Source organism: Acomys minous, assembly GCF_964271855.1.
Source record: "Acomys minous genome assembly, chromosome: 1".
Classification (NCBI taxonomy): domain Eukaryota; kingdom Metazoa; phylum Chordata; class Mammalia; order Rodentia; family Muridae; genus Acomys; species Acomys minous.
Genome location: NC_140483.1, coordinates 24,008,443 through 24,026,084, shown reverse-complemented (window position 1 = coordinate 24,026,084; position 17,642 = coordinate 24,008,443). Strand labels below are relative to the sequence as shown.

Below are 17,642 nucleotides of genomic sequence, written 5' to 3'. Positions count from 1 at the left end.
ACATTTTCATTGGAGGGTGGCTTACAGTTTCAGAGGTTTAATACATTATTTTCATGGTGGGAAACATGGCAGCGTGCAGGCAGCCATGGTGCTGGAAAAGGAGTTGAGAGTTCTACATCTTGATCCATTAGGCAGCCAGGAAAGATGGTGGCACACTGGCCAGACTTGAGCTTATAAGACCTCAAAGCCCACCCCCCAGTGACACACTTCCTCCAGAAAGGCCACACTTATTCCAACAAGGCTACACCTCCAAATAGAATTGCCCTCTTCATACACAGGAGCCATTACTATTCAAACCATGACAGAACCTAAATAATATTTTTAGGGTACTAAGGTATTACCCACAGGACAAGCAGAAAGGACCCCAGTTACCCCTAATCTAGGAGCTACTGCTTCTATACCTCTTAGGACTTGCTTAAAATTGGGCCCAAAGGGTTTTCTGACACTAACCTCTTGGTATCTATTATTCCTCCCATCCAACATAGGATCAAATCAGACCAACCAAGGCAAATCTAACCCTGGGTACTGTTAGTCTAAAAGAGACTCCATTTTCCCAAATTCTAAAATGTATAAGGGATAAATGGCTATCCATGGTGCCTGTTACACATGCTGCCTTCCAGGATCACTTGGTATCACAAGTACCTGTTACACATTTCAAAGTCCATGTTAGCATCTTAGCTCTTCACAACTCCTCCCCTTCCCGAACCTTCTCCAGCTTACAGGCTTCCCTTCCCACAGCTACCTCGTTCTCCCTACAGCCCTGTTATTTTCAATATGCTCACTCTCTTTGTTTTCCTCTCTCGGTCTCTCCCTCCTCCACATCTCTCTGCTCTTCTTCCCTCCATGATCCATCCTCACTCTGCTCTGCTCAACTCCTGCCCTTGGCCATACTCGGTATACGTCTTTCTTTACCCGCTCTGGACTCTTCCAGATGCCCCTGGCTGTTCTCTCTTTCTCATATCTACAATGAAAGCCTCCTAGTTCCCCATACCATAGAGCAGTCATGTTGTCAGTTTATACAGTTTACTAGGGACAGTGGAATACAAGCCATCTGATGTTCACTCATGTCTTCAGAGAACATTGTGCACAGACAAGGGGCAGCGTCCTCAGGAGTGAAATAAAATCACTCTGGGCAGAGTAGTGGCCACTTGTAATCCCACAACTTGAGAAACTAAAACAGGAGGGACAGAAGTTTGAGGCCAGCCTAGGTGTCTTAGTAATGAGACCTTTTTAAAACCAACAGAATGGAGTTTGCTTCAGACTTCTTAAATAAAGTAAAATGAAGAGTTATGCAGAAACGGTTCTGAGAATGGGACCTGACACTACCTGAGTGTATTCGAACCTTGCTTCCTACTTGTACTCCCTTTGTGCTTTGTTTTCGACCACAGGCATATTTTTGCCTCAACACTGCAATGCTGAAGCAAAGAATGGGGGAATTAACCGATCCATCACCAGCCAGGAACAAATATTCTAAGGAGATACCTGTATTCTCCTCTTTGTTCAGCTGTTGAAAGAAAGGACTTCAGGCAATTACCACCACCCCCCTCCCCTAACCCAAATCTCCTTCAGGGAGAGGAAATGGCTGGAACCCTGGGGGCACTCAGAACGGGAATTTGTCTCCTGGAGAAAAATGTACAGCTTGTGCAATGACCTGAACCTTGCATCAGGCTGACATGTGCAAACTCTAGGAGTTGGGACATTGGTGGGCAGGGGCCCACATTTTGCTTGACTGTTTAGTTATGTCGGTCCCTTGCTTTCCTTTTACACCCTACCTCCTGTACAGACCGTGGTAGACAGACTCACTAGGAGGACAATGGATTTCTTTGTCCCTCTTTCCAGGGCCACACTGAACAATTCTTTTCTGCTTTCCACTGTTAACTTGGCTCCCTTAATTGACTCACTGAAGAAAAGAGACTGAGTAGGATTTGCTGGGAGCCCAGGCTGTAAGTGCTAAGTCTGATAACAGTATGCCTGGGCAGCTCATAGCAGCCTGGGCAGGCATGCCTCTGTTGCTCACACCTAGTACACCAACACAATCCATGTCTGTGCCAGCCATCAGAGCCTGGGCTGGTCCTTCTAACTGAATTGGTAGAAGCCATCTGAATGCCCGGCACATGGGAGATTCTCCCGTACACATTCCTTCCACCACGAAAAGAAATCAGTTTCCTCCACTGGGAGGTGGGTTCTGTGATGTATCCCAGGACCCTCGGAAGCTCTGAAGTGGCTAAAGGTACTCTACTGTCAAAGAAATCCTACATCACTGTTCTGTCTGGCATGGGATTGCACACCTCAAGCCCTAATGGCCTTATCACAATTTAGGGTGCAGCTCAGCCGGGACTAAACAGACTGCTGTGATAGAAGCAGTCAGAAGCCTGCCCCAGCAGTGCCTGCAGCCAGGAAAGGCTCCCAGCCCGGACCTCAGGCAAATTTTTCCTGTGTTCCAGCCCACAATTTTCTCCTGAGCTCCGGATTGGTCCTCGGAGTCACAGAGCTGTGAGAGAGACTGTGTATATAATTCCTCCGAGGGAAAGGCTGCCCCAGACAGTGTTAAAGTTTTCAGAGACGTATTCAGCTGATGAGAAGTTCGTGCTCAAGGCTGAGGACCTAAGCCGATTGCCAAAATGTGTAAGGGACTGGCAGCTCTGCCGCACTCATGCCTGGAAAGGTGAGATTGAAACTTCTTCCACGTAAGAGAGAAGGATGTGGTGAGCCTGTACTCAAGGGACACTACCCAGAGGCACGGTGGGGTGGGGTCACAGTGAGATGAAACAGAGGGTTGGTGACAGGCTTGGCGTTGCCTCATCTGTAGCAGTACAGAGATTTGGGAAGATCTGAGCTGGAAATCCAACAGGAGATAATCTATGCATCGTTTAATAGACAGAGTGTTATTTTCTTCCAGAAGATGCCTACTCTGTAAGAGAGAGAGAGAGAGAGAGAGAGAGAGAGAGAGAGAGAGAGAGAGAGAGAGAGAGAGAGAGTATGTGTGTGTAAAGGTAGCTCCCAACACCGAAGAATAAAAATACCTGGATTTGAATTCTAGCTCCCCTACTTATGTACTTGTGTAGCTTTGAGCAGTTTCTTTAGCCTTTCTCTTTCCACATCTGTAAATGGAGGTAGGAAGCTTGTCTCCCTCACAGGCTGTTTTTGAGGACTGACTGAGTGCTCATGTGTGCAAAGCACTCAGAGGAATGTCTGCCACACTAGAACTGTGGGAAGAGTGACCTTCATTCAGATCAAGAGATGGGGGCTGAGGCCTCTCTAAGGGCAGGTCTCAGTGACATAAGAGGGACCTTCTCGTTTTCTTCAGTACCCTGACTACATTAGATAGGAGTAGCTGCATTGCTGGGCAAAAGCAAAGCCCCTGGGATGAAAGGTGTGTACCTGGAGTTGTCAGAAACACGGCTGTCCCCAGACTGTGGTATAGTCTGTAGAGAATCCTACATCTAAAGTAAACATCTTACTAGAAACCTAACCCAATCCCCCACATGATCTGGGTAGGTAGAAAGGTTCTGCTCTGTTAAGGAATGGGTCTGATTAGATTTACTTTAACCCTCAGTCATTAAACAAAGTGAAACTGATTCTTGCACTTCTGTCCCCCAAAGGCCAATGTGTGTGTGTGTGTGTGTGTGTGTGTGTGTGTGTGTGTGTGTGTCTGTGTCTGTGTGTAAAAAGGTAGCTTTCAACATTGAAGAATAAACATATCTGGATTTGAATTCTGGCTCCCCTACTTATGTACTTGTGTAGCTTTGAGCAGTTTCTTTAGCCTTTCTCTTTCTGCATCTGTGAATGGAGGTAGGAAGCTTGTCTCCCTCACAGGCTGTTTTTGAGGACTGATTGAGTGCTCATGTGTTTGTCTAAGAAGGTCATATTGTTTAGTGGTCCATCAAAGAGTTTTGTCTTTTTAAAACGTCACAATTTCTTTGATGATTTCCAACACTGTAATACATTTTAAGTGTGTTTTTTTTTAATAAAAAGGAGAAAACAATGCAAAATATCCCCTGGAGTCCAGGGCACAAATGCTTTAAATAGATGACAGTAGAAGAAACCAGTAGCAGTGAAGTCTGCAGTAGCAAGCTAGCAACTCAGGATTCTGTTATCCATTGGACCAGGGGGTGGAAGGTGGATTCCAGGGCTGGGAACTGTTGATCTTCTCTCCCCCCATCACCTTCTCTATAGAAAGCTCAAGAAATAAGTATAGAGCAGAGAGGCATCCCAGTGTCTTTGAAGACCAGATGAGACATCTTTGCTTTCTCTCTAACTGTGAGAGTTACATGTTGACTGTGCATGGCATGGATAGATGGATGCCTTTAGCACAGCTGATATTTGTGGTTGATCATCTTAATGCCGTGGATAGATCTTACCTCATTACACTGGTGAACACCTGACACCATTACTGTGACAGTCAGGAGGGGTTTGGGCATGTTGGCATTGTTACTCATCTTGCTCTGTGTTTCTATGTCAAAAACACAACAGTGTTTAGAGAGATACGATGATAAGAGTTTTGAAATTGTTCCTATTACTGTTGTGTATCAGATTCATTAGCAACATGGGAATTTATGTATATTCACATCGATCATGTATTCACTACTGCCGGGGCTTTCTAGTTGGGGTTAGTGTTACTCTTGCTGGAAATGTATACACTTGAAACCAAGCGGTGGCTGATAGGCTAGTGACATAGCTGAATACATCGTAGAAATTGTAATATTAAGGACACAGTAAGCTGACAATATAGAGGGGAGGTCACTAAGAGACTATGGGCTCTTACTGATGAAACCATTTCAACAACTTCAAGCCTGTGCATGCCTTAGGCTTCTAGATGACAAGCTATATATGCTGCTCCAGGATCGTGTCCCCCAGCTAGGAAGGCAAGTGAGGACTCGTATCCCTGAGTGCTGGAGTCCAGTAGACGGGAATAAATCCAGGGCACTAGAAGTACCAAGTGGGGGCCTGGTTGGTCCTCAGAGCCTTTGATAGTTGGGGGAAGGGGGACTTTACAAGGAGTTAAGAAAACAATGCTTAAACTAATCCTACAGAGCAGAAGATACAGGCAGGTCTCTATAAGAAAAGGGTATATGTGGAGTGCTTTCAAGGCCAAGGGAACAGACAGGCTGCATGTCCAGACATGAAGGGAAGAGGATAGAGAAAGTCTGGCCAGTGTTAATGCAATCTGTACCAAGTCTCAGGCAACATATTTATTTGTTGTATGCCCACTGTGAGGACATACCAGCTTTGGTCCTCTCGGTCTTGTCCCTTAAAGATTCCAGCGCCTCCATTGGCACCTCCTTTACCACCTCCTGCAGACCAAGCAACTTGTGGGGCTCTTTGGGTCTTTGGATCTTTGGTCATTCAAGATACAAACTGGAACAGGCTTTAGTAAGTGGTTCTCATGCAACCTGTCCCCTAACTGTGTGCTGTCTTCCTCTCACATTTATGCCATCTGTAACGTGATCCTCACCACGTCCAGGGTGATACAAGGACATGTAGCTGCTCCAGAGCCAGAAGCCTCAGGTATTTTGCTGTCGTATAAAAAAACAGATTATAATGCCACACCCAAACTCTCAACTCTGAGAACTGAAGATATGCACTTAAAGCAAGAATTTTTTTTTTTTTTACTTTGTCCAAAGGTATGGTACATAGTAGGCTCTTGATAAATAACACTCCTGAATAAAAAAGTTTTTGAGTAATTGATAGCAGCTGGAGACAGGGCTGCCCGTTGTCAGCCTCACACTGTTCTCTGCTTCCCAGAAAGATCTGGAAGGACAAACATTAGCAGTGACATCTTCGGTCACAATGGGAGAAAAAAAGACCATCTTTCTAAATAATGAGGTAATGAGAGTTTTCTTCAGGGTTGGGGAAGGGAGTAGAAGGAAAGAGGTGAAAGGAACCCCCCCCCCCGCCGCCATTTCTATAATCAGGGCAGAAAAGGCTGGGAAGCAGGAGGGTGGTCTGCTTCCTTGGACATTCAGGCATTTCACAGGCTGGGCTGTTTCTCCAGGAGCCATTGTCACAGCTCCTTCCTCAGTTTCCATCCCCTATGTTCAAGGATAACTTCTCCATCTCTCATTTAGCCTGGGTTATGCGGTCAGATAGCTTAGTCAAGAAGGGCCCTTGGCAGGCTGTCTAATCTTTCTCCTTTTCTAGTAAGAACTACAAATTATAGTGGGTAGATGATAATAAAATAAAGTTTATTTACGTTTCTTGGGCCAGTGTTAATGGCTTGTCCTGCTGGCTGGAGAGGAAAAGAGTGAAAGTTTAATTAATTCAAGCAGGATCAATCATTAGCAACAGGAAGCAGGATGTGAAAGGAGGCCAGCCAATAATGGGTTCCTGTCTTTCTTTTTCCTTTAAAGTTTCAAGCAGTTCTCAGATAAGGTGGGGGTCTGGACCATGTTTTAAGCACCAGTTGCAAGAGGATAAAGACAGCAATAGCCTGACCCTCTGACTGCCCCACACCCTGGCAGCACGAAGCAGGATGCTGCTGCAGCACAGGAGGGTAGCTTCGCAGTCTCCCCGCCTCTGCTTTAGCCCCAGAGCAGTCATGGGGATGTGGAAGGACCAGAGTCCACAGTCTTCCTCTTGTTTCCTTCCTGGCTCTCTCGGAGCCTCATTTCCTCATCTGAAAATGAGTATTCATCTTGTTGCAAAGAAGCGCCACAAAAACAAAAAACAAAACAAAACAAAACAAAACAAAAAACAAAAAAACCCCAAAAAAACCCAGAAGGTGAGAGACATCACAAGTACACCCTACCAAGTACTTCCCCGCCACCTTCCCTCTTCTCTGTATTGTAGGAAGCCGGGAAAACCTGTTTTTAATCAGTTATGTAGTAAAGCCTTTGATAAACATGTATTTCATTCATAATTGTTCACCTCCCTGGAGCGTTCTTCATGTTTCTCCTCTTTAGAAAGTACACTGTGTACTCTGTATACAACTCACTAAAAACCACTATTCCTATTCACAAACTAACTGTAGAAGCTCTTTAACACTTGTTAACATTCAGTAAACACCTAGTGATGATTTTGCAGTTGGACTGTTTGAATTAGGATCCAAAACTTGACACACTTGAGATCTCTTAGATCTCCGGGCCACCCTGAGCCCCTCTCATCACATAACAAAATGTTTGAAGGTACAACTTAGGCTTGCTTATTGGTTTTTTGTTTGTTTGTTTTGTGTGTGTGTGTGGTTTGTTTGTTTGTTTTGTTTTGTTTTGAGACAGGGTCTCTCTGTGTAGCCCTGGCTGTCCTGGACTCGCTTTGTAGACCAGGCTGGCCTCAAACTCACAGCGATCCACCAGCCTCTGCCTCCCGAGTGCTGGGATTGAAGGTGTGCACCACCATACCTGGCATAGGTACAACTTAGGAAGCCATGCTATACTCTAGAAAGTTCCTAGATGGGGAGCAGGCAGAGGTCTTGAACTATAATCTTGACTTTTAATAGCCAAGGGCCAGTCCTGAGCCTCGTCTCTAGGATTCCCCACCTTACTTGCAAATAGATTTGATCATACGGGGTCCTCTACACTCCTTCTACCCCTACCACATTGCTACTATGAATTTGGACTTTACATATGACTATTTTATTTTATTTATTTTTTGCATCTAAATCCAGTTCACATATTTAAGAGCTGTAGCAATTATATTTTACTGGAAGTGTATTTGTCCATAGAGATATCTGTAACCTAGAATTTTAAAAAATGAAATGCATTTGTTAACCGTTTTCTATGTATATATGATGTGTTTTGATCATGGTCATCATCCTCTTTCATCATCTTCCCACTCTTACTAAACTCTGTCTTCTACTCAACAAGTCTCTTTCCCACCTTCCTATGTACTCTTTTTTTTTTTTCTGAGACAGAGTTCCTCTGTGTAGCCTTGACTGTCCTGAACTTGCTTTTGTAGACCAGGCTGGCCTCGAACTCACAGCAATCCCCCTGCCTCTGCCTCCTGAGTTCTGTGATTAAAGGTGTATGCCACCACGCCTGGCCTTCTTCCCACTCTTACTAAACTCTGTCTTCTACCCAACAAGACTCTTTCCTACTTTCCTATGTTTGTTTTATGTGTGTTTGTGTGTATATGTGTAACCCGTGTAGTTTAACTCAGATTTATTGCGTGAGCATGGATAGGGGTCATTTACTGGACATGCGTACACACACAAACACACGCACACATATACACACACCTGCTTACACACATCTATGCACACATATACCTGCATAAGCACACACCTGCACACACACACACATCTGTACACACATACACACACGGGTCTTTTCCAGAACATCAGTGGGTCTAGTTAGCCTAAAGGTCAGAAACATGCATGTCAACACAGCTAAGCCGCATACAGCTTTGAGCTATTCACCTGGTGATAGGACTGCTAGAACATTCCACAGGGTGTTTCCTGGCAAGGTCTTCTACTGCTGCTGGACCCAAGTAAGACCGTTTAACTAGGCACCTTTTTTCCTTTAAAAAGGAAATGCCTCGGGGTTTGAAGGACTGTGCTCAACAGCTTCGGAATACTTCAGACAATAGCTACTTGAGCAGCTTCATGTCATGAATAGCAAGTGAGACTGAGGCAGGTGTTCTACGCTCCCCACTTGCCCCTCCCAATACTTCTCAACAGCACAGATCTCCTCAGGACAGCTTCTCACTTATACCCCTTAAACCTCATGTTCTAGAAAGATGGTGGAACTGTCCCTTTAGAGTCAGAGGAAAAGATGGAGCATGAAGTAAAGTGCCTGTGACAGTGTGAAGCACCCTGTCTGTCCCCTAAGCGTTTATCATTAGCAGTGAAGTGTGGACAAGCTATTTTGGTCGAGCTGTGACTTCTGTTGATCTGTGCATGCACAGAACATCTGTTTCTTGACAAAGCACTCATCTGTGGGATTCAAGAAATTTGGAAAGAGTCAAGATGTTCCATCTAAAAAGTGGCTTCCTGTAGTTCGGCAGCTTGTTTTAAGTGGTAACTTACAAGGGACGCTTGGGTCTGTGGAAGTGTGAGCTTTGGGGGGATTATCTGGCTAGTCTGGTGATCTGGCCAGTGTTACAGGTTTCTAGAATCTTACATCTGTTTCTGAGTCCATCATGTCTGAAGCAAGGGTGCCACTTGAATGAGTAGATTAATACACACATCCTTGTATGGTATGTTTATAACTTTGATAAACAACGCATTATTTGTTACAATCAGGGATTTACTCATATACTTAGGAGAAATGAAGTGAATTTCTCTTAGTGAATTTATTGGTGTGTGCATGTATGTACGTATGTAGTGTGTGTGTACTTCTTTATACAATGGCCAATTTACAAATTACCCATCTTAACTTTATCACATCAGCAAAAACTCTCTGCCCCGAAGTATATGCACAGGGCCTTCAAGCCAAGATGGGAGCTCCTAAAAGTGTCACTCTTCAGCCTACATGTGGGAGATACGAGAATGAAACTTGGTGTGACTCTGTCTCCCCTTGTGTCTCTTTCTATTCCTTCCTGGCTGTTGTCCGTCATCTTCATGTCTTCTCAAGGGCTTCCACATTTTTTTTTCACTCAGAAGATGTTGCTCATCTCTTCTGTCTTCTGTGGGATGCTTCTAGGCCCCCTCTGACGTTGTTCCTCCAAGTGCCCCCATCTTCTTCTTGGATGTCTTTGTATCAGTCCTGGCATACATTTGTGACACATATTAGATTTACATCTTTCTACACTGGTTCAAGTCCCCAGGCTAAGAAGAAGGCCTTCAGCCCAAAGGCTGATGTAATATTCGCCCATGTTTGTCAACACCATGGCTCCTGGCTTGTGACGGCTGAGTGACTGCCTGCCTGGTTCCTGGACCCTGTTCCCACAACAAGCCCCGATCTATGATTTAGTAACAACTTCAAGGCGTTCCTATTCTTCAGTCTCCAATGTATGAAAGCTATCGGGTGCATTGATCCCTTTGAAAAACTTAAGCGTTTTAGGAAAATATAAACTTCCACACTAAAGTTTGGGAACAAATCTCTGAAGAGTTAGGACAAGGCTAAGAAGAGCCTGAGATCTTTGAGGTGCAAACAAACACCTCTTCTCAACTAGCATGCAGTCTCTGCCAAATCATTCCTTCCCAAACGCTGGTCCTTCTGGAAGCTCCTTAGAATCTGTCTACAGTCCCCCCACCCACCCAGGGAGAGGCCAGTCCCCCTTCCTTGAACTCCCACACAAAAATTCTTTCCCTTGCACATGGCTCATTCCATTTTGGGGAGGATGGGAGGTGAAGCAGGGGTGGCCTCACACCTGTGATGCTAGTGCTTGACCTCTTGTGCTGAAGTTGCAGATGTGCTCAGGGAATATCACCTCTTACCCTATATTCTTGGATTCACCTTTGGTTGGGTATTCGGTATTGAATTTTCATAGCACTTATGTGACACAGACACTGCCATGCCACTGTTTTACTAAAGAATAAATGCCTGCTCGTATTTAGACAGCGAACCCTACAAACCTCAGCTCAGCCATAGGAATGCTAACTTCAAATCAAGGACTCAACACATGTCAAGGCTGCATTCCGATAAGTAACCCCATCTTTGTCTCTCTACAAAGGAGAAGCTACCAAAAGCCAGAAATGTTTCTCATTAATATTATAAAGTATTCCATAGTATCTATTAAAGACTATGGCAAATAGCAGTTGTTTCATCACAGTGAGACAAGTAAGTTACTATAAAAACAAACTTATGAATCAATAGATATTTCTTAAAAAGAGAAATCTGAGAAATTAAAAGCTGTTGTTTCAGTACTTTTTTTTTTCAGGGAAAGAGAAATGATCGTTGAAATCTAATTCTAGCAACAAAGCCGTTCTCTGCTTCCTCACTGCTGTGCCATTATTTTACTCAACAAACACCTTTAGTCATTTGGCAAAGAGAAACATTGACTCAGACCTCTGATATTTCGAGGAAATAAAGTATCATGAGAGACAACACTGGGTTAGTGGAGTGATGGAAGCACACTAGTGTTTAGTAAGATCTTGTTCTTGGTGAATTTGCCTTTTCCTCTCTTTCTTTTTCTCCTTTAATAGCCTTTATTTGCTCTTTCATCTTTCCTTTTGGATATGCTCAGTTTAAAGTAGGAGCCAAGTGCAGTAATAAGAGTTTAGTCTGGGAATCTCTCTGTAATTGAACAGAAATGAATGCTTGGCGGTTGTGGGTACCACTAGTGTCCACAGAAGCTCTCGTGGGAACTCCGCTGACCCTTTCACCTTTGGAATTCAAAATTCCCACAAATATCTGTCTTTCTCAACTGGAGGACCATTTCCCACTATCCATTATCCAGCTTCCTTACTGAATTGCCAAAAGTCCAGCATTCCTGCCAACACTATTTTGAATAAGATGAGGAACTGAAGGTCAAAGGGAAATGAGCTCTTTCTGGCCTGTCCATCTTGTCCTCAGACTGTCTCTTCATTACCTCCAGTAGCTAACCGTGAGTAATGAATATGTCAGACAAGGCCATAAAATCTTGGGAAATGCTCAGGGGAATCCTCAAGTATGGATTGGATAGAGCTTGGGGAAAAATGCTATTGTAAAAATACGAAGTAAATCAACAGCACAGGGGGAGAGATATGATCGTATGACTGCATTGTGCTGGCAGCTATAGAGGTCTTAGGACAAGCAACCTCAATGAGGACGAGGCCAGCACATCCTCCATGCTTTCAGGGTTGTTCATCTTGTTATAAGGTTGAGACTATCTCAAGGAAGCTTACCATAATGTCAACCATTAATGTTGAGTGTAGTCTGTCTCCTTGTCCAATGCGTGTCTACCAATGCTCACAGGCCAGGACATACACATACAGCTGTTGCTCTGCCAAAGTCTGACATATAGATTAATATGGAATGAAAGTATGGATCCTGTTTACACAATGCTATGATAAGGACAGAAGTAGTAGTAATAATAATAATAATAATAATAATAATAATGATAATACACGTGTATCAAATATTTACTGTGCACAAAATGCTACTGTAGGCACCTCAGGGGGTAGTTTATTATCCTCACCATGGGTCTCCATCACCATTTTGTTATGCAAAGTGAGCTGTGATATTTAGTAACATGGGAAGGCACCCTGCCAGGTGGTGGGAAGAAGACAGCCATGTGGTGTGACTCTGCTTGCCCATTCCACTCCACTCCAACAACTAAAGCAACGTGATAGGCTGACGTGGGACCAGATTTGACCAGGAAGGTATGTGATCAGAGGGTTTTAACTGGTGTGTGCTGGGGGAGAGATGGAGAGAGTGCTTACAAGATACAGCAGCTTGGTTCTTAAGGGCTGGCAAATTAAGTGCTGAGGAGGAAGGACACATTGAAAGAATTTTCTGAAAAGAAAGAGCAATACGTGTGACCAATCAGACCAAGGAGGAAGCTGGTAGGTAAGGATCAGCGGGTACAGGTTGTGGGAGTGAGATGCTTGTATTTACTGGTGAAATGGGGCATTGGGAAGGTGTGGTAAATGATGGTACCACTCACAGCCAAGGAAGATCTTGGGTCCTTGCTTTTCTTATTTATATGCCAAGGATGTCCAGAATTACAACCATAAAAGAAGATCAGCAGGAGTCTTATCACCTGTTTCCTTTTCCTCCCTCCCTCCTCCCCTCCCTCCTTCCCTCCCTCCCTCTTTCCCTCCCTCTTTGCTTCTCTCTCTCTCTCTCTCTCTCTCTCTCTCTCTCTCTCTCTCTCTCTCTCTCTCTCTCTCTCTCTCTCAACTAGACCAGAGAACTCAAATACTTATTGGAGATCACGCAGCAAATTGTCTGGATTGTCAGGAGGATTTGATCAAAGGCACCCTGTCACTGTGTGTGCTCCCTCACTGCTTATTGCTTTTTGTTCTGTGACTGTACTAGACACATTCCTTCCTTAACACTTTCTGTAACAACATTGGAAATTATAAACCTTGCAATTTATGGTGTGCCATGGTCAGTGTGCCAGGCATTGACCCACATACGGTAACTCATTTCACTGTCTTAATAGATGCTTAAAATGTAGCTACAGTTATTCTTGTTGCATTTTAAAGATGAGAGAGCAAGAGAACAGAGTTCAGAAAGTACCCAACGCCATGTGCGTGCATAGCAAGGCGAGCTGAGAAGTCTGAGGCAGCCATGTCTGTCCTGAGTCCTGAGTCTCTATGCCCCTGCTCAGCTTCTTTCAAGGAGCAGCCCCTTCAACAGGTAGACTGTTGCTTTTGGTCCCATGATCCGAGATGGGATTTTCACCACTTATGGCAGATGTGTCTTTTCTGCCAAGTGCAGGGATAAGATTAAACAGGGTCCGGTGTATTGTTTGTGAGTGTAAAATGGACTGCAGGTCTGGAAAGTGTCTTCTAATGTCAGTAAGATGGTTCCAGATGGTCACATGATACAGTTATCCAAACCAGCTGGCTGCTGCTCTTGCCTTGATGGCTTTTCTTGGTAATGGAAACTTCTCCACATTTATTGTTCACTATTTCCATTGCCATGGTTTCATCACAGTTACGGTTCACAAATTCTCCTAAATGCTTTCCGTTTAAATATGAGCAGTCCCACTCTCTTTTGCAAAAACACTTGTCGACTTACAAAAAAAAAAAAAAGACTTCAAATCATGTTAAACAGACACTGTTATTTTTAAGTTTCTTGTCTGAAGTGCCAGCATTTCTGGCAGTCACTCCAGGGTCTGTCAATTGGGTGTAGGTATCATCTTAGGTCCAAGCTGCAAGCTCTACTGCTTTGGGTTCGGAATCACTGTGGGTACCATCAAGCCATTCTTCCACATCTGCAGTCCCACCATCTCCCTGTTGTGGGTGGCGATGGGCAGAGGTGTGCAGGGTGTAAAGTGGGAGTGACTAGTTTTAGAGCCTGATAGTATTATAGTCCTTTGTCCAGGAGAGAGTTTCCCTCCCTTCCTCCCTCCTTCTCTTCCTATTTTTTTTGTTTCTTTCTGTGTCTCCAACCCTGTTAATTGGGAAGAAGCCATAGGGTCTCCTTAAGGAGAAGTTGCCTATGGAAAAGAGAGACTGAAATGGACTACAGCCCTCCATCATCACCCACCTTTGCAATAGCTCAGGGTTGCAAGTCCCCAAGTCAAAGGAGTGTTAGGAGTTAGAGCTGGCACTGGGAGGCACAGAGGTAACGAGCAGAAGTTGTGATGATGGTGACCATAGCAATAAAGATGATAATAGCAGTGGCTGGACCATATGGCATACTCTTCATGTACCAGGGACTGGACCGGTCTTTACTGTCATCATCTCTTGATCTCCTCCCAGAAATTTCTCACACCGTCTCCAAATTTATCCTAATTTTACAGATCTGTTGTTGATGAGCAGGCACACACAGCTTGTGTTGGTTCACTCAGGGAGTAAGTGGCCATTGGAAAATAAGATGATCCATTCAAGACCAATTCTCAGTTACTTTTGGTGGATAACCAACTATATTAGTGGCCGGTCGTGGGTGGTTGTTTCGCACTAGCTTTACTATCAGTTTATGAACGCAAGACCACTGTGCTTACAACGAAATCAAAATGGACACACACCTTTTGAGCAAACACTTAATAAGCTGATGTAAAGTGTTTGTATAACTCATTCCATAACGTCACAAAGTCCCAGTTGTCTGTGTTCTGTACGCACCTGGCTGAAGGATTCACTCGTCCACAAGAGGATTTGAGTCAAGATTCTGATGCCCTTGTGATTGATACGAGACAACAGAAGCCCCAGCGTCAGTGACTGGATATGGGGCTAAGTAGGGAGCAAGCCACGGCTGCCGTCTCTAGGAGTGAAAGGTTAGTCGCTTCTTTACCAACTTGGTTCAACACAGAACGGACAGGGGATCCCCAGCAGGCTCATCAATCCAAATCAGAACATGGCTCCCATGGCTGGAGACAGACTGCTATCTAGTGCACATGTGAAAAGTCATTTTAGCAAACACTCTGTTAACAATGATCGTGCACAGATCAGCAGGAACTATTATAGATGGCTCAACCGGAGCCTGAACTTTCTAGAAAAGCCTGCTGCTCACCACTGAGAGAAGTGTGTATCCGATTAGAGCAAATTCACAGGGATCTACACACATCTCACACTGTAGCAACTCTAAGTACGCTAGGCTAAGAGACTTCCTTGTTGCTAGTCCTTTTGTCCCACGGGAGGTTTCCTTACATGTAGTAAGTAGTATGTGGCGTGGGGCAGGCACACAGCAAAGAAACTGCTTGTTAGTCTGTTAAATGAATAAGTAAGGAAAAGAAGAAGGTGTATTCGGCCTGTTTTTTTTATTAGCACTCAGGGTTTCTTATTTATCTATTTATTTATTTATTTATTTATTTATTTATTTATTTATTTATTGAGACAGCCTGCCATTGGCCTGTAATTCACAAAATAAGCTAGGCTGACCAGCCAGTGAGTACGTGAGGACCTGCGTGCCTCCACTGTCCCACACTGGGATTACAAGTTCATGCCACAGTGTCTGACATGTTTTAAACCTAGTTTCTGGATTCTTCACGCTTGTAAAATGAGCACGGTTATTGGCCCAAGCCCCTCCCTAGAGTTTTGTCTCAGTTGCCTGTGAAGTTATCTAAATGACAACAATTTGGGTACAGCTGAGGTAAAAGCTTGAGCACAAAAAATGGCAATTGTTAATAAGTCTGACAGGAAATGGTGTGATGTAACAAGAGCTTGAAGGCCGTAAGAGGAAAATGTGTTTTCTATAAATATGCCCCACTTGACAGCTGCCGTTGTCAATTCCGTTTTTTTCAACCAGCTAACATGTCGTCTAATATAATTAATCACATGAGTTTTGGGAGACAGGTGTCATTGGTGAAGCCACATCTCAGCTCATTAACAACAATGAATATATATATATAATTTGCCATCTTTTTTCACCTTCTAACACTTACATGAGTGTGTGTTTTGTTTTTAGCCAGATGGAAGTAATAGATGTTAAAGGTCCAGTCCTGTCTTCTCCCCAGTCTTGAGAGTAGAGCTTAATTTTAAGCAGTCATGTTTAGAAAATTCTAGGGAGTTGGAGATACCTAAAGATGGTAGATAGAAAACCATTGGTGTGTCTGTGTGTGTGTGTGTGTGTGTGTGTGTGTGTGTGTGTGTGTGTGTGCGCGCGCGCGCGCGCGCGCGCGCGCATGTGTTTCCAAGGATATTTATTATGTTTTTAAGAAGCAAGAAAGGATAGTCTTTTCACTTTTGTGAAGGAAGCCTACAGGGTTTCCTTAGCCAGATCCAGGGTTCTTTCTACAGCAATTGTAGCTCATGCCTCTTTGTGGCCAGCAGGGGGCATCTGCACCACAGATTTGTGTTGCATGGAGTTTCCTGTTCAAGGATAGATCAAGTCTTTAGGAAACCCATTTTGAAAACGGGGCCCTACATACCCCAAGTTTTCTGCCTAGTGTCTTTCTTCATGAATATTCTTGAAAGGTGTCTGGAGTCTAGAATTAAACCCGCCCGTGACTGCCAGATGGGTCACAAGCACAGGGCCCTTACGTTCTCTCTTTCTCTTTTACATGGTGGGATGTAGTCGTCTCATTTGTTTCGATTTCTCTTCTCACTAGAAAGTACCCTACATAAATGGTTTGAGTAACTGAGTGTATGCTCCACGTAAGCCCCGCTCGCCGCTTCTCTTCCCGCCTTCCACTTTCTTGGCTTTACTTTTGGTGCTGGAAATCTCCCCAGGCCCTTGCCCATGCTGGACAAACACTCACCGGACTCCATGCCCAGCCTCCGCCTTCCACTTCTCCATCTCCAGTCGCATTAAAGGTAGAAACAGAAGTCGGTCATTTTATGGTTCTTGCAGTCATCTAGTGGCTTTGTGACTCTCCGGTCACGTTAGTCGACTGTGATTTTCAACAGCAGATTTCCCATTGCACGAAGCTACTATTGAGACCACTGCAGCTTGAAGTCCCCAGTGTGACTCATTGCCAGAATTCTCTTTCGCTGAACCTTTAATTAAACTCTCAGCCAGGCATTTCCAATTGATTTTATTCAAAACAAGTCTTCTTTCTCCTGTAACAAAAAGGGGAGGCAGGAGGAAGGGGGGCAAGGACCAGAGGAGATACAAATCATTAATCAGCATTAATGTAATTTAGCTAAGGAAAAATGCCTATGTGCAGGCAAAGAAAGCTAGCTGGCATGATAAACAAATTAGAAAGTTTTTTTCTCTCCAGATAATAATGATTTTGAAATTAAATTAAGGTCAGATACGTTTGAGTTTATTGTTAAACGGGAAACGAATTCGGCAAGTTTGAGCTTATTTGGTTTTCCCGTTGGTTTGCGCTATTCCCACGCTGTGTGAGGCTCTGACAAGGAAGAAAGCAATGGAGAGTGAAGCTGTTTTTGGAGAGTGAAGCTGTTTTCCAGGAACTCTTGAGAGAGCAGTGTAGCAACTTCTTGGTTTTGTTTGTTTGTTTGTTTGTTTGTTTGTTTTGTGGAGAAGCCAGGTATTCAGAGTGGCTGGAACATTAACATTTACATACTTTAAACAATCACTGCTTGACGAGCATAAATGCAGTAATACTTGCTCATCCTTTTCTGTGTGGTCACAAATGAATAATCGGGCCAGTTGCCCTTACTGCTGACATTTCAACGTCCTCTTCTTGAGCCTATATACTAAGCCAGGAGCAAAGCCTCGGTAACAGTGCTTCCCAGAGCACACTGTTTCCAAGGCAAACAAGAGGAA

At 44.1% G+C, this 17,642-nt stretch overlaps 1 protein-coding gene across 1 annotated transcript in view; it reads left to right on the top strand.

The window, feature by feature from the left end:
* Positions 1–2,507: 2,507 nt before the first annotated feature.
* Positions 2,508–17,642, top strand: part of RGS5 (regulator of G protein signaling 5) — a 37,545-nt gene continuing 22,410 nt past the window's right edge. The window contains exon 1 of the mRNA XM_084763797.1: positions 2,508–2,665. Within this exon, the coding sequence (XP_084619923.1) occupies positions 2,622–2,665 (44 nt within the window). The 5' untranslated portion in view covers positions 2,508–2,621. The remainder of the gene's footprint in view (positions 2,666–17,642) is intronic.